At 39.7% G+C, this 13,145-nt stretch overlaps 1 protein-coding gene across 4 annotated transcripts in view; it reads right to left on the bottom strand.

The window, feature by feature from the left end:
- The window catches only part of SLC27A6 (solute carrier family 27 member 6), a 43,954-nt gene extending 35,140 nt beyond the window's left edge, over window positions 1–8,814 (bottom strand). For 3 of the 4 annotated variants that reach the window (XM_062617458.1, XM_062617460.1, XM_062617459.1), the window contains exon 1: window positions 7,985–8,814. In XM_062617458.1, coding sequence (XP_062473442.1) covers window positions 7,985–8,498 — 514 coding nt within the window. In that variant the 5' untranslated portion in view covers window positions 8,499–8,814. The remainder of the gene's footprint in view (window positions 1–7,984) is intronic. The other variant, XM_062617457.1, reaches the window with a different exon arrangement.
- Between the last annotated feature and the right edge of the window lie 4,331 nt (window positions 8,815–13,145).

Raw genomic sequence — 13,145 nt, 5'->3', positions numbered from 1 at the left:
ATTTACACTTAAGTGCTTTGCTAGATCTCAGCCTATGTAATTAATGTTACAAATACCCCTGAGGGTATAAATTTATGTTACTATCTCAGGTTTTAGAGAAGAATAAACAAAGTTGACATGACTCACACAGAACCTTATAATGAGGCGTTGCCAGAGCCAGTACTTCAAATCCTCATCAAGTGCAAATATGGATACCACCAGCAGAAAACCCTTGCATAAATTTCACATTAAAATACCTGAAGATATTTAATCTTTCAGAAAACTACTTTCCTAATGACAGACTGCTTTATGTATTTTAATGAATGACATACTAATCTCTATTACTATAACAGAGATCAGCCTACTGCTGCCAAATAAACATACGTCTTACAAACCTAAACCCTACAGAGTACAAGCCCTATATATTTTATGGATGCTTAGCAAATAGATCTGATGAAGTATGACATTAAAATTTTTGCGTTCTAACTTCCTTGTATTGCAGAGTGATTTCAGGAAGGAATCACCCAAATAAATATGAAAAGCTAAAAGACAGATATCCTTCCGTTTAAATCACTGGATTATCAACCCCTTCCATTAAATATAGCAATAGAAGGGAAAAATGTGAACATAAAATAATGTTAAGGACAATAGTGTTAACTGCAGGAAACCTGAAGCACTGAGAGTCAAGGTTCATTGGCATAATAATTCTGTTTTGCTGTCATATTATGAAACTAGGGTGTAATTTTTAAGTAATGAATATGAAAATACAACAGGATTGTTTCTAGTGAAAACCAGCTGTTAATCAATCAAATGTGACAGAATAACTATATACTTATTTCTTTCTTCTTCATTTTTGTCTTCTTGTTACCCACATGTATAGACATATATCTCCTAAATATACAAATGATAATTTTTGTAGGTGAAACTCAGTCTGAGAACCTAGCAAAAGAAACACAAGTTAGAAGTGGCTGTAGCTGTGATCGTTGCAGCATTTCCTTGTTTTACATAGATAAATTCACTCCTTCTTGCATTTCCCTAAATTGTTTTGCTTTTTACGTTTTTGAAAGCAATGAAACTGTATTACTGTCCTGGGTTCAGCAGTAGCAGTCATTTTTCTCCTTCTTGGCAGGTGGTGCAGTGCAGTGTTTTGACTTTTGGCCTGGGAACAGAGCTGATAAAAATGATGTTTTGGTTTGGCCAAGGACTTTGTGAGCCTCATGCTCTGCCAGGGAGGAGGGAAAGCCAGCAGGAAGCAGAGACAGGACACCTGACCCAAACTGACCAAAGAGGCATTCCATACCACAGCACATCATGCCCAGGATGTAACTGAGAGTTAGCCAGAAGGGCTAGGACTGCAGGGTTGGAGGAGGTATCGGTCAGTGCTTGGTCAGGCTGGGGGGGGTGAGTTATTGGTCAGCTGGTGGTGAGGTGTTGTATTCTCTTCCCTTGTTATTTCTTTTATCATTATTATTATGGGTGGTAGCAGTAGTGATTTGTGTTATACCTTAGTTACTAAACAGTTCTTATCTCAACCCACGGGAGTTGCATTCTTTTCAGTTCTCCTCTCTGTCCCTCCAGGAGTAGGGGGAGGGCAAGAAGGGGGGGGAAGTGAGTGAACGAGCTGTCTGGCTGGGTTTAAATCACAACAATTACTTACCAATTCTTAACATGTATACAGATGACATTTTTTTTAGGACTGCATGACCTGAAGAAACTCACAAATATTCTTAAATCCTAAAAGGCATTCAGAATTTCTAGATGACATGTGCACCAAGTTCTTTGCTTATTTGAGTAACACGAAGTGCAAAACTGCCAAAAAGAACAGACTTTTTCTCCCCCCACCCCTTTTCTTTCCTTCCTTCAAAGGAAGAAAGATAGTAATCACTGATTTCAACTCTATAGACAAAATAATTTAAGATTCAAGAACGACAGGAGGGCATAGCTCCCTTTTAGTAGAATGAAACATATTTACTCTAAATAATTAAGAGTTAGCTTCAAATAAAACAAACATGTTGTTTATTGTTTCTGTAAGTATTCACTCATAAAATCTTTGTTTTTTGATGCTGCACAGAGGCTTGCTTGATTTTTCGACTACAATTGAACTATGAATTAATTCTAAAAGAGTTTTTCATCTGTGCTCAGGAATCTAGTACTTGGAACAATACGTAAACAGCTTGTAATTATATGCTATCTTGAAAGAAATTTCTAGTTAGATAGCAGAGAATAGCAGAAATAAGAAGTGATTTTCTGAATAAGAAAAGGTAATTTAAAACAGCTATATTTAAAGTGCCAGAAGCTGAAAATTACTTCTGGAAGGAGCATGGGGTCTTTAAAGGTAACTTTCAGTTGTACTAACATATTTCCAGTGAATAATTCTGTTATTAACCAACTAATGTTTTGTCCCCCCCCTAAAGAACCTCTGTGCCAGATGTTGTATAGGGCTTATTAGTCTTTACGTATTATCTTGTCCATGTGTCAGGAAAGAACAGCCCTGTTGGAGGAGCTAAAGTTTGATTATGTCTAGAGGTACCTGGTATGTGTACTTTACCATACAGGAAAGCAATTACAGTAAAGCAATTTAACTATTTAATCTTATGGTTTCTCTAAAATGCTTGTTTACTTTTTACAGTCTGAAAGTATATTCAGGCCTTTATTTGTTTTGGAAGAAATGACTGCTTATCTAAAGTTTGGCAATGCAGTTAGTAGTTCTGTGTGTATCTGCATGCATTCATAGATGGTTTGTATATGAATATTCACCATTTGCTATTTACTTTCTACTGGGAAAAACAAACAAACAAAAAAACCCCTGTCATTGGTCAAGATAAATATGTTCCTCCGCTTTTTTTTTTCCTTGCCTTTTTATCACTGTTGCTTTTAAAGAATTCATTGTTCAAAAAAAGTTCGTGTAACTTCCATTAAACTGGTTACATGGATATGTAACTCACATCTTTTCAGAAAGCAAGGAAAATATGTTTTCACTTTAATTCCTGTCCTAGGCTTCAAGTTGCACAAAAGGGTTTTTATGTTATTTTTCAGCAAAGAAACAATGCAGCCTGTTGGCAAGGACACAATCCTACACTGATGAAAGGAATACATCAGATTATGAGATCAACTTGTACTGAACAGAAAGTTACTTGGAAGGAAACTGTATGATTTTTTTTTTACATAGCTTTGATGTGTACCCTGAGTGATATGCTCAGTAAGCCATGGCAAGTCCAAACTCTTCCCTACATCAGCCTCAGAAAATAATTGTTATTTGTATTTGATGCCCCAAGTGACTCCTTACACAGAGCACTTATTTTCACTAAGTAATAATAACAGAAATTAAAAGTCTGGTTTGGCCCAGGATCAGTGTTTGTATTTTGAAGTGTCACTGAAGGCAGTAAAGGTAGTAAAACAGAAACCAGCCTGGGAATCACGGTTAGCGCTGTTTTCCATTTAAAGGCCACCTCAGACAGAGACAGTAAAAGCAAATGATCTAAAAGACATGGTGACTGACAGCAAGTAAGAGCGTCTTCTGTAGGTTTTCTATGGTTTCTTTGTCCTAAATGTTTCAGTCTAAATAGCTTTTTATTCCAAACAGTTAACAAAAGATAGTTTTGGTAAAATTCATTATTTTTCTCTCTGTTACTAAGACATAAGAGATAATACTGCTATTTGTATATAGTACCATGTGACCTTAATTCACACATACCAAAAAGGACTGTTCACTCTCTCCAGGATATAGGTTATCTTCTGTCTGAACTTTACTCCTGACAGTTACAGACCCTGATTCTGCGCTTAGATGGAAAGAAATTCAGAATGCACTCAGAAGTAGCAGAAAGCACTGCTGGTGCATCAAGAGTAAAGAATCCTGCCCAGGAATGGCAGATGCAGTTCTGCACAGGATTTCAGAATCACAGAACAGCTGTGTTTGGAAGGCACCTCTGGAGGTCATCCTGGTCCAACATCTCTGCTCAAGCTGGCCCACATAGAGCAGGCTGCCCACACGTCCATGCAGCATGTACACTTCCTGAATAGCCTTTGCTATCAAGACTTCAGTAAATCAATCCCATGCAGTTAAATAATAGTGATTTCACAGTTAAATCCTCACATCAAAAGTCATGATGACAATCAGAGGTGTCCTACTAAAACCTGAACTCTACCAAGTAGCAACACTATAAATGCACTGGCAAATTCCATTTGTACCTTCCGGTGGGTCACTGAATTTTAAGTGCTGTTTAGTAGTATTGCGTTACACAGCTACTGTCCAAAAAACAAAATGTAATCCCTTGTTCAAGCAAGACTCCAATGAATATAAATATTCTCTAGAAAGGACACATTGCCTTAAAAGGTGCCTTTATTTTAAGCAGTATCTTATTCCACTGTTTAACCAGCATTTTTTTAACAAGTAAAGGTGGCATAATCTCGTAACATATGTAGCTAAGGACCAATACCGTTTAAAAGGTCAGATTGCTGTGTGGTCCTGATAGATGGGCATACAGCTGCTTTTTTTCTCCAAGTTCCTACTTTACTTACATGTTGGTTAATGGTTGTTTTATTAAAATGCAGTTTTAAACTCCAATTTTTGAATCTCTTTCAACATTCCCCAGAATGGGAGTGGTGGTAGACAGTATTTCTGGGAATAAAAGTATTAAATTAAAGCAAGAGGTAACTGCTCTGGGAACATAGCAGGCAAATGAAAGTAGATAAAGCAAAAGCTCCCTCTGGCACAAAGGCTAGTGGAAATACTGGACAGGAACACAAACTCTAAATATCTGTAAATGAGCGAATCTGTATCTGCCTTACAACCTGCAGTTGAATAAGAAAGAAAAAAAACAAGTTACTAGATTACTAAATTATTTTGCTGTGATCATAGAAAAAATTCAGCCTTTTAGCGACAGACATTTCACATAAGAAACAAGGAGAAATTTTAATGGTTTTATAGCATATTTTTGACTTAAAAATGAAACAGTCAGTTGAAGAAAGTTTGTAGAATATGTAAGTCAAAACCAAACCCCCAAAACTAAATTACTATTGGAAGACTCCTCTAAAGTTAGAAGAAGCAATCAAGATATCAGGAAATTGTAAGAAGTCTGAAGAAAGTCTGACTGCAAGTGCTGAAGGAAAGACAAGATGATACTAATTGGACCAGGTTACCAAACCACAACCTCTGAAAAATACGCAGGCACAAAAGAGAACTAGAAAGTACAAATTCCACAAATTAAAGTCATCTTGCAAGAGGCAGCATGAAACACTGAACAAGGCGTGGAAGAAAATGCAGCCACAAACAGTACTGAGCCCATTTGGATAGAGGTATCACATTTGTAAAAAAAAAAAAGCATTTGGAAAAATGCCATGTACCAAGATGCAATCATCTCTCGCAGAGAAAGGCTGCACCACTGTTCTGAGCAGGAAAGTTTAATAATAAACAATCATCTGTGGGAACAAATATTCTGCTGATCTGATATCAGCAGAAGGTGCAAGGTTCCCTTTGAAACAAAACAAACCTTAATATTAAGTGGATTTGAATACAGGTTCCTGATTTAATGTGCCATTACAGACAAGAATTTCAAATTTGGTCTTGCTGAGCACAGTCGATGGGCAAAATGTTAAGTGGATGATTTCTGCTGTGCTGCAGTATATGAACAAGTTCAAAGGTCATCCAAAATACTGAAAAGATTGTTTTGTAACTGTTAAAGAAATGGAATTGCTAAGTCAAGCACATGTTTGTTTGTGGACAGTAAAAATTATACATATTTTTTAAACTAGAATTTCCACTATCCAGAAATAATGCCATTACATACTAATCTCTGATTAAAAAAACAATCTTAGCTGCCAAACATGATGCCTGACTATGACAATGATAGATAATGGACCACAGGTTGATTGTTTTTAGTGTAAATATTTTGTAAAAAAAATCTACTATGTTCAAGCTATGCACAATCCTGTGGAAAACTGTGCCACAAAAGCAAAACAGCAAAGTTCAAGTCATTCTTACTGGTAAGGATAATTCCTTGAAACACACACTAACACATGATGAAAAGCTGTTTACAGACCTCTGAGAATTATCTAACTGTATAACCTCAGTGTTAAACAGTGTCCGGCGATTTTTACAAACATAAAGGAGAAATTGCCATGTACAATAATTATGCATAATATGTTTTGGTTTCAAGAGTGGTATGAGTTAGTCCTCACAGTCACCAAATGGTATATGAACCTTCAGCTGCAAAACCTGGACTCCTTAAGAGAGGCTTCTTTTCCATAAGACATGGCCAGTAACCAAGGACATAGAAGAACTTCACCTTGTTTCACAGACAGAGATAAAAAAGAGCCTGTAAGTCCCAAAAAAAGAATAGTGCAGAGCCCTGCAGGTTCAAGGGACTGACAGATGTAATGCAGAGACTGAAACACACGAATAACTTAGTAAGACCAACATACAAAAGTCCAGCTCAGAGGCTAATTTATTGATATACCTTTGGTATTACCTGTCTGCACATAGCTATTCTTTCGTGAGCAGAAGCAGACTCATAAAGTTAGTTAGCACAGTCACTCTTACTGTTAGCTGCTGGTAACAGTGAGGACTGGAGAAACAGATCCCATTTCCGCTTCACTAACGGCTTTTTCATTCATTAGTTAACCTCTCATTTCAATAAAGATACTCTTAGATAAAAGTTTTGATCCAAAGTTCTCCCACAGACAAGAATTCACTGAATTCTGAATTCCATTCTTCAATCTATACATGCAAAAGCACATATTCATGACACTGTGTTAAATTAGGGTGTTTTTTATCGAGTAAGAAAGCAAAATTAAAAATTGTCAGTTCAGAAGCACTGTTGACATGTGTTTTGGGATTATATTTAAGTTGGCTTTTGTTTCATTCTCTTGGTTTAATTACCAAGCATTCTTAAAACAGCATACCATATAGAATCAGAATGGCAAAATTTATAATTACAAAACATGCAAGGCGAAATATCCGAAGTATGTTTTTGAAAGCTCAATTTTTTAGCAGCAGAGAACAAATGGGAGTAAATTCCACTATTTAGGTGTCATGGATGCAAAATCCTACATCCTGTGTAATAGGAAAAAAGAAAGAACTTGTGAAATGGAGTAAGGCAGGTTAGACTATAAATAATAATTTTAGAGAGATAAAACAACATTACCATTTAATATCCTGAAATACTGTCCTCAAACTAAATGTCAAAGTTCCCTGTGATCTTTTAGCATTTCAGGTTCACTTGCACTTCAGCATAAATACTAAGGCAAGTTTAGATTTTGGATCTGCCTTCAGTTTATACATTCAATTTATACACAATTGAAGCCTACTTTGCACAGAAAATGCACAGTATGCCTACATAAGATTTTAAATTCTTCTGAAGAACTCAGTAAAAATGTAGTACTCTTTGGAAACTTACGTAACACTGTTATTTCCTATTCAATTTCTTATACAATCTAACACCAAGAGTAAGTTGGTTACTATAAATCAATTCCCTATGTGCTACACCTGTAAAAAAAAAATCCTCAATTTTAGTTCCTAGAAGACTGAACAGTTGTGCAGCAGAGATTGTACATTCTAAGCTTAGATATTCGATTTTGCAGAGTGGTTTTGATCACTAGAAAGGAGGGGAGGTAGTACAGGAGAACAAAATTTATAGCTTAAGTAAGATTAAAACTGATGTTTTAAAAAGGAATGGGAAATTAACAGACCATTTAAATCTTTTCTGAGGTACATGAGGGAACTACTGAAGCAATTAACTGCTTGGAACAGGCTGTACTGAGCTGTTGCAAACTTTCTTGCAACAATCATTTTAAAGTAAATGTTAAACCGATATCCCCAAAGTATGGGTATATTTGATTCTGCCTTACAGGCTTACAATTTATGACCTCTTGAAGCTCCTTCTAGCCCTAGGTTTCTTTCATTCTGTGAAAATCTTAAAAGCAGATTTTCAATAAAGAAGCTGGAGAGACAGTCTCAGGGGATATGTGGCATTAAACTCTGGATGCACAAATCAAGCATATACTGTACCTGCTCCCACAATCAGTATCTTGGGCTCGCAGCTACTGACACAGTGCAGAAGAGATCTGGATCGGACATTGAAGTTGAGAAAAGCCACCACGCAGCCCAGCTTGGCCAGTCCAAACCACACATGGATGAAGTCTGGCTCGTTGCCCATCAGCAAGGCCACTGTGTCGCCCTTCTTCAGAGCCCCATGGTGTAGGAAGACCTGCGCTACCCTATTACTTCTCCTGTCTACATCCCGGTAGGTGTGCACCTTCCCTTCATAGATGAGAAATGGCTTGTGGGGCTGCTTCTCAGCCAGCTTCACAAACTTGTCCAGGATGGTGAAAATCCTCCCTTGCAGCCGGTACATCTCCACTCTCAGCCCATACATCAGTACTTTCAGCAAGTACCTCAGGTCTGCCCAGAAGTAGGGGAAGATGACCCTCTGCATGAGGTACATGGAGACAATTCCGGCGGCAGCGCCCGGTACCCAGGAGGGCAGCACTAGGAGAGGATGAAGGTCGTCCCAGACACTCATTTCCCTACAGCCAGGCGGCTTCGCACACGAGCCGGGACGCGGGGAGCGGACAGGCACAGTGCCAAGTCTGCGGAGAAAGCCGACAAGGGCTGGCGCTTCTCCTGCCCTCTCCTCCTGTAGGGCGGTGCGCTACCGCCAGCGGAAGCCAGCAGCAGCTCCTGCTGAAGCAGCTGCAGGGCAGCTGGGGAGCCTCAGCTACAGCCCCGCCGCCCGGAGCCGCCCGCCCGGCTCAGCCCACCCCTGCTGCGGCGGGCAGGGCACGTGCAGGCGACAGGCCCCAGCGGGAGAGGCGAGGGTGGGCGGAACAGTGAGGCGAGGCGAGGCGAGGCGAGGCTCCCGCCGCACGGGCCCCATTGGGCTCCTGCTGGCGTGGTGGCGGGGACTGCCCCCTGTGCCGGTTGTGTGAGGCGGGGTGTGCTCCCTCACCTCACTCCGCCGCCGGGAGCCGGGAAAGCTCGGTAAGGCGGCGGCAGAGCGATGGACCCCATCCCCGGGAGGGCAAGTGCCCCCCCCCCGGACTGATCCCTCATTGCTTGCAGCGGTTCAGCCCCGAGAAGTCAGTTACCACCGCCGGTCTCTGAGACTCGGCGCCCAGGCGCTGTCACCATAGCGGCCCAGGTAGCCCGCTGCCCGTGCTCACACCCCACCTGGGCCCCCGGAGTAGCTTTAGACTGAGGAGACCAGCACTGCAACTACCGCGGGTCTAGCAAAGGAGCTGCTCTGTCCCCCTGGAAACGGGGCTGGGCCAAGGCTGAGGGTTAGCACACCATACAAATGTCGCCTTTGTCCTAAGGGAGGTATGCCTCGAAGCAGTCACACTTGGGCATGGTGCTGATCCCGATATTTCAGAGATCTGTACCCCAAGCACTTGAACATGCTGGTGACTTGGCACCCACTGCTCTTGGTGACCTGCTGATTTGCAAAATACTTCTGTGCATAACATAGAACTTACCTGTTTTAGTTCACCTGAGTCTGGAGTTATGTAGACCATGGCATGTCTTAATTGTGAGATCTGAAAGCTGACAGTTTGGTCTTGGTGGTCTTCTTTAGACACCGAGCCAGCTTGCTTACTTGTGCAGTTTGGAGTCAGTGAGGGATGTCATCTCTGGACAAAACAGAAATTTATATACCAGAGGGTACTTCTTACAGACTCTCATTGAACTTTATGAACAGCTTGGAGGGAATCCCATATTTGAAGGGATATGCTAACCTTTTTTTGAAGTTGACTAGCACAAGTATTAGTAGAATCCCTGAACAGAGTAAAGCCTGAATAGTAACAACAACTCATCACTAGGTTCTTTCTAGAATCCTCCTTTGCTATATTGCTGGAGAAATTGGCTTCTCATGGCCTGGACAGATGTATTTTTTTCTGGGTTGGAAACTGGATGGCAAAGCCCAAAGAATGGTGGTAAATGGTATCACATCCAGGTGGCCACTGGTCACTAGTGGTGACCCTCAAGGCTCAGTGTTAGGGCCAGTGTTGTTTATTATCTTCACTGATGATCTGGATGAAGGGATCAAGTATGGTAAATTTGTGGATGACATTAGGTTGATCTGCTGGAAGGTAGGAAGGCTCTGCAGAGAGATCTGCACAGGCTGAATTACTGGGCTGTGGCCCGTGGGATGAGGTTCAACAAGGCAAAGTGCTGGGTCAGTGGGTGATGAGCAATTGTATTGTGCATCACTGTTGTTTGGTTGGGGGTTTTGTGTGGTTGAGTTTTTGGTGTTTGTTTTTTTTTTTTAATATATATCTCTTTGTTATTTCCATTTTCATTTTTAGTAGTATGATACTGTACCTTATTAAATTGTTCTTACCTCATCCCATGGGTTTAACTTTTTGTTCCTGATTCTCCCCATCCCACTCTGGTGGGGTGGAGTCAGTGTGTGAACAAGTTAGTGGCTGTGTGGTACTCAGTCACTAGCTTCTTCCCTACTTCTGCCCAAGTCTTTCTCTTTATGTCTAAGGATCTCCTTAGTGTCTTTTAGAGCTTTATCACAGAAGCAAGAAAATTGGTGTCATTGAAGTGTCAGTGAAAATGTTCATGGGTGAGGAAGCAACAGCTGCAAAAGAGCTGAAAGGATGATCGGTACAGATAATGAAGAACAGTTTCCAGGCAATCAGAATAACAAATATATTGTTTCTGGCAAGCCCAGGAGGCCCACACTCTGATTAAACCACAGCACAAATGACTCATAAAGGGACAAACCTGCCCTCTCACCTGTGGAGGATAACAACAATGTTCTAGAATATCACACATATCAGTGCTCTTTTGTTACCCAGTAGGTGATAAAAAAACATGGAACTAATAAAGAACTCAAGTGATTTAATTCAAATGCTCCAAATAGATTCCTCAAATTATTGTGTTATTACAAGAAGACTTTCTCCTCCGTAGTAAATGTGGTACAGATTTCTGCTCTACAAACTCAACTTGTAAATAACTAAATCAAAATGCACACTGCCTTGCTTGATGTGTGAAAAAGTTACTGCAGAACTGAAACAACAGATCATTGATTTCGCAGGCATTTTGGCATACATTTCGTGTCATGCAGTTGGAGAAATGGTACTTTATTGCTGAGAGAAAGGAGGTTTTGAGGTACATTTTTTACCAATTCCCCAGTAATCTTAACAGGAAAAGTTCAGTTTATTCTGTTTTTTTTTTTTTCTGCCTGGAAAGTGAGGGACACAAGAAATAATGGAATTTCAATTCTGGCCATTTGGCTCAAGCCAAAGCTCAGCTTCATGCTCATTACTTTATGTCATTTGAAAAAAACTTCCTAGCTCCTTAAAATCCTGGAAATCATAAGAACTGCCTTTCCTGTGGTCGCGTTAAGCACTGAGAATTGAATGAGAGGGTCAGGGAGAAAGGTGGGCTGAGGCAGCAACAAACATGTTGAGAAGTGGCAGGCAACAGCTTCTTAAAGTGCTTTTCAAATCTAAGAATGCTCCTTACTACTGGGCCATCTTTTCTTTAGGTAGTTGCATAGTCAAACTGTGTTAAATCGTGAGTGGTCTTTGTCAGCTCCAACTGCAGAACAGTCCATTTTAGCTCAAAACTCTGTTGTTTTGACTAACTTTTAGCATAAGGTTTTAAATCTAGACTAACACATTTGGCTTTGCCTCAAGGGAATAGAGAACAAATGCTTGCAATGCCGAATTCTGTTGTCAGCTGTCTCTAGTACTAGTGTTATTTTCTGGTTTACCACTAAGACTGAGGCCTGATTAGATTAAGAATATACAGACACAGCTTTGTTATATGAATGCTGCCTGGACATATACTGGAAACAAATTCAAGCAACCTAAATAGTGTAAAACTAGATTACAAATAGATTTCATGACTCTTTAAAAGCAATAGTGGCAGTGGGCTGATAGTTTTTTATTGATGCAGTAGTGTTGCTTACTTGTAAGGTGTAGTGGAGGTATCTATTATGTGTTGTAAGGTGTAGTGGAGGTATCTATATATGTTGTATCCTATACAGATGTACATTTACAGAGAATAGAATTATTTAGTTTTGCAGTTTTGCAACTGCTGAGCATCACTTCTTCCAGAAACATGTTTTGTGAGGAGTTAGAATTTTATCTGGCTTTCCTTAGGTGAATGTTTGGGCCAGTGTTTTGTGGTCTGCTTTTCTTTTTTTGTTGTTGGTGTTGTTTTTGTTTGTTTGTTTATTTTGATGGTTTTTGTTTGTTTTGTTTGGTCATTTGGTTGTTTTTTAATAAATAATAGGTAAATGCTACTGTAACTTGTCCTTGAAGTAACATAAAAAACGAACCATCCATTACTTGTTTGACTAGAGTTTAGAGTTGTTAACTGCTATGTAAATGTGCATAATGAATAAAGGGAAAGACTGTGAGCTATCCTTACATGTTGATTTGAAAGAAGAAGATGGGGGGGGGGGTTAAAGATACTCTGGTTTGCAATGATTAATTTGAAGAATGGAGAAAGAAAGCTGAAGGGGAAGCGTTCTGCCATGTAGCGCAGATGTGGCAAGAAATGAGAATAAAAGTACTCGAAGAGTCAGATCTATGTGAAGCTCTGTGTATACTGATGAGAGTGAAAGAAAAGCTGCTGGTGGTAATTGACAGAGAACAAAAGGAAGATAAATACAGAATAACCTGTGAATGAGAGAGATGTATTTTAAATATACTGTGCTGTGAGTTGAAAGTCAGACAGGCAAGTGAGCAGGAGATTGCATTTACTAAGGTGTCTAATGACTGGCACATCAAAGACATTAGTCATGAGACCAGTGAAGGAAGAATTTTGTGGTTTAGATGTTACCAGTGCTGCTAATCCCAAAGAACAGAAATGACGAGCAAGAGCCTAATGTAATAATTCTGATACACTGAAATACTTAGTTTCAAAGAAATATTGTGGGTTTGTGATCTCTGAATTGTCCGTCTTTCTCTCAACTGTGCACAGAAATTACATCAATCCTCTGAAGTCATTATCTAAGTTTCTTTGTAAGGTTAAGATTTATTTGCATCTTGTCATCCTCCCCTAGGGAGGAAAGAAATTTCTATAGTTGCGTAAGTTGATTTCCAGTAATTTTCTAATTTGTATAATAATAGGTAAGCTGAGGCAGGAAATTTCATTAGACAATAAAAGAGTCACAGCATTCAGGTGAAGCAATACTGGGGTTGGATTTGAT

Source organism: Pezoporus occidentalis, unplaced genomic scaffold (assembly GCF_034315485.1).
Source record: "Pezoporus occidentalis ecotype Australia unplaced genomic scaffold, CSIRO_AGI_Poc_V1 ctg196, whole genome shotgun sequence".
NCBI classification, from domain to species: Eukaryota; Metazoa; Chordata; class Aves; order Psittaciformes; family Psittacidae; genus Pezoporus; species Pezoporus occidentalis.
The sequence above is the reverse complement of the archived record's forward strand: the minus strand, read 5'-3'. Positions and strand labels throughout refer to the sequence as shown.